At 38.0% G+C, this 2,500-nt stretch overlaps 1 protein-coding gene across 2 annotated transcripts in view; it reads left to right on the forward strand.

Annotated features, from left to right (window-relative positions):
- LOC125037765 (semaphorin-2A-like) overlaps positions 1 to 2,500 on the forward strand; it is a 775,566-nt gene that overhangs the window by 573,168 nt on the left and 199,898 nt on the right. The window contains exon 1 of one of the 2 annotated variants that reach the window (XM_047630968.1): positions 133 to 688. The exons of the other annotated variant lie outside the window; for it this stretch is intronic. Within the exon in view, the coding sequence (XP_047486924.1) occupies positions 511 to 688 (178 nt within the window). The 5' untranslated portion in view covers positions 133 to 510. Of the gene's footprint in view, positions 1 to 132; positions 689 to 2,500 lie in introns of those variants that run through there. 2 annotated transcript variants of the gene reach the window in all.

A 2,500-nucleotide genomic window follows, 5' to 3' on the forward strand; every position in this document is an offset into this window, starting at 1 on the left:
AGTGGCCAATGACTCAAGTGGCGATATGCATAGTCTTTGTAATTGGCAACTGGGCGGCCGAGAGGCGAGGCGAGCGCCGACTAGCGTCCATCTCGTGAACTTCCCCTCAAACTCTGCTCAGTGTTTACTTGGCAGTGGAAGTGAGAGGACGGCCAAAGTTTGCTCTGGCACCGTGGTGCTTCTATGCCATGAAATTCCGTTTTTATAGTGTTTTGTGAGGGAATGAAAAATTCCAGGTGGATGTCTTGCGCATCACCTCTGATTAAGTGAAATAGCTACATGAAAAGTGTCTGGATTTTGCGTTATTAACCGGGAATTTTGGAAGCGTGTTGAGAGATCGAGGCGCGTCTTCCACTCATCCACACGAGCTCTGGAAGATCATCGTCTGGTATCATTTCACCGACGACATCCAGCCATGGAGTAACGACTGAGAAGGGTGGACTTTTATTTTTTGTTTCGTTTGCCCGTTATTTTCATTTGATAATATCGTAAAAAACTGCATACTTCACCATGGCTTGGGTGTGCGGCTCGCGTCCCAGTGGATTGTTTCTGTGGACGACTAATGCTGTGCTATTAGTGCTTTGTATGGTACAGCTTCCTCGTGCCGTGCAAAGTGACGAACAGTTCCCCGGGAGCAACGGCTATGTGGAAGTTCCCTGTTGCACTCATCACTTCAGACATTATAAAGGTAGGAATGTTGTTCGGGGCTGATGTCGGGTCGCGCGGAGACTCGGCTTGTCATGTGTCGACCAGTTACCAGGTGTAGCGTACAGGTAAATGCTTCTACAGGTGTTGGTTTCGCTTGAAGGAGGGGCTTGGGATGAATCGAAACAAGTTTGGGTTGTATATCCAAAGTTCTTGTACGATTCATTGAAATGCGAATGAGATGTCAGTGCGCCGAAGTTAGCCTCGTGAACGTAATTTTGCCGCGGTCTCCATGAAGTTGCCGTAAAGAACGGAAGGGTTAATGCGGGAGACGGACGTGGCAGGGCCAGGATGATGGATGTATTGCGGCAGTGGAACCGTCACTAATCGCATGAGGTCCTCCAGGAGGGGCAGGGGCGCAGCAACAGATGGAGCAGATAATTCATCCCGTCGCATAAGCTTCAAGTGGAGAACTAAATCTCTGCAGACTAGTCTCTCCCCATCAGGATAATTATTATTTAGGCACAGCAGTGTATTTGGTTGTTCGAGGGATATTTATAACTGCACTGGCGTTACAGGGAAACTTTTATCTTTCTTATCAGAGTAGCGAAAACTTTACAAGTTTACCCGTTCTATAATTTTTGCGAAATAGGTTGGAAACACTCCGGTATCTCCTAGTAAACAAACGCATGGTCATTCTAAGGGATATGTATTGTAAACTGTTCAAAAATTGTAACTCATTATCGATTGCTGATGCATTTAGGGTAATTTATAGCGACCATTCTGTTTATCCTCCAAATAAGAGTTGGATGGAGTTCCTATTACATAGTTTTCGGCAGAGATTTACTTGATGGATGCACCCTCCAGTTTAGGTTGACGGAATATGTGATGGACAGTGCCACCTGGGCGCAGGGGATTGACTAGTTGAAGTAATATTGCTTATGGCATTGGAAAATAAGTGGTGTTGCTAATACATTATCACTTCACCATTTTTCTGTTTATTTTTGCTCTGCCACCCGAATATTTCAAAGCGCGTATGTTCACTGTTGCAGGAACTTCTTGGCGCTTCAAACTGGGAAAGTACATGTCATATTTCACTTCAGTATTTCGTTTATTTAAAGTGTGAATCGGCCAAAGAAAGGGGATGGAGAGCGATTTTAAGTAATGGTTTCATATGTGCATTTTCTTTGTTTTTTTATTTAAAAATAATGTCTGTGTGTGTATATATGTATATATATATATATATATATATACATACATACATATACATGTGTGTATATATATATATATATACATACATATACATGTGTGTATATATATACATATACATGTGTGTATATATATATATATATATATATACATACATATACATGTGTGTATATATATACATATACATGTGTGTATATATATATATATATATATACATACATATACATGTGTGTATATATATACATACATATACATGTGTGTATATATATACATACATATACATGTGTGTATATATATACATACATATACATGTGTGTATATATATACATACATATACATGTGTGTATATATATACATACATATACATGTGTGTATATATATACATATACATGTGTGTATATATATAAACATATACATGTGTGTATATATATAAACATATACATGTGTGTATATATACATATACATGTGTGTATATATATAAACATATACATGTGTGTATATATATAAACATATACATGTGTGTATATATATAAACATATACATGTGTGTATATATATAAACATATACATGTGTGTATATATATAAACATATACATGTGCATATATATATATAAAACATATACGTGTGCATATATATACATATACAT

Source organism: Penaeus chinensis, chromosome 24 (genome assembly GCF_019202785.1).
Source record: "Penaeus chinensis breed Huanghai No. 1 chromosome 24, ASM1920278v2, whole genome shotgun sequence".
Classification (NCBI taxonomy): domain Eukaryota; kingdom Metazoa; phylum Arthropoda; class Malacostraca; order Decapoda; family Penaeidae; genus Penaeus; species Penaeus chinensis.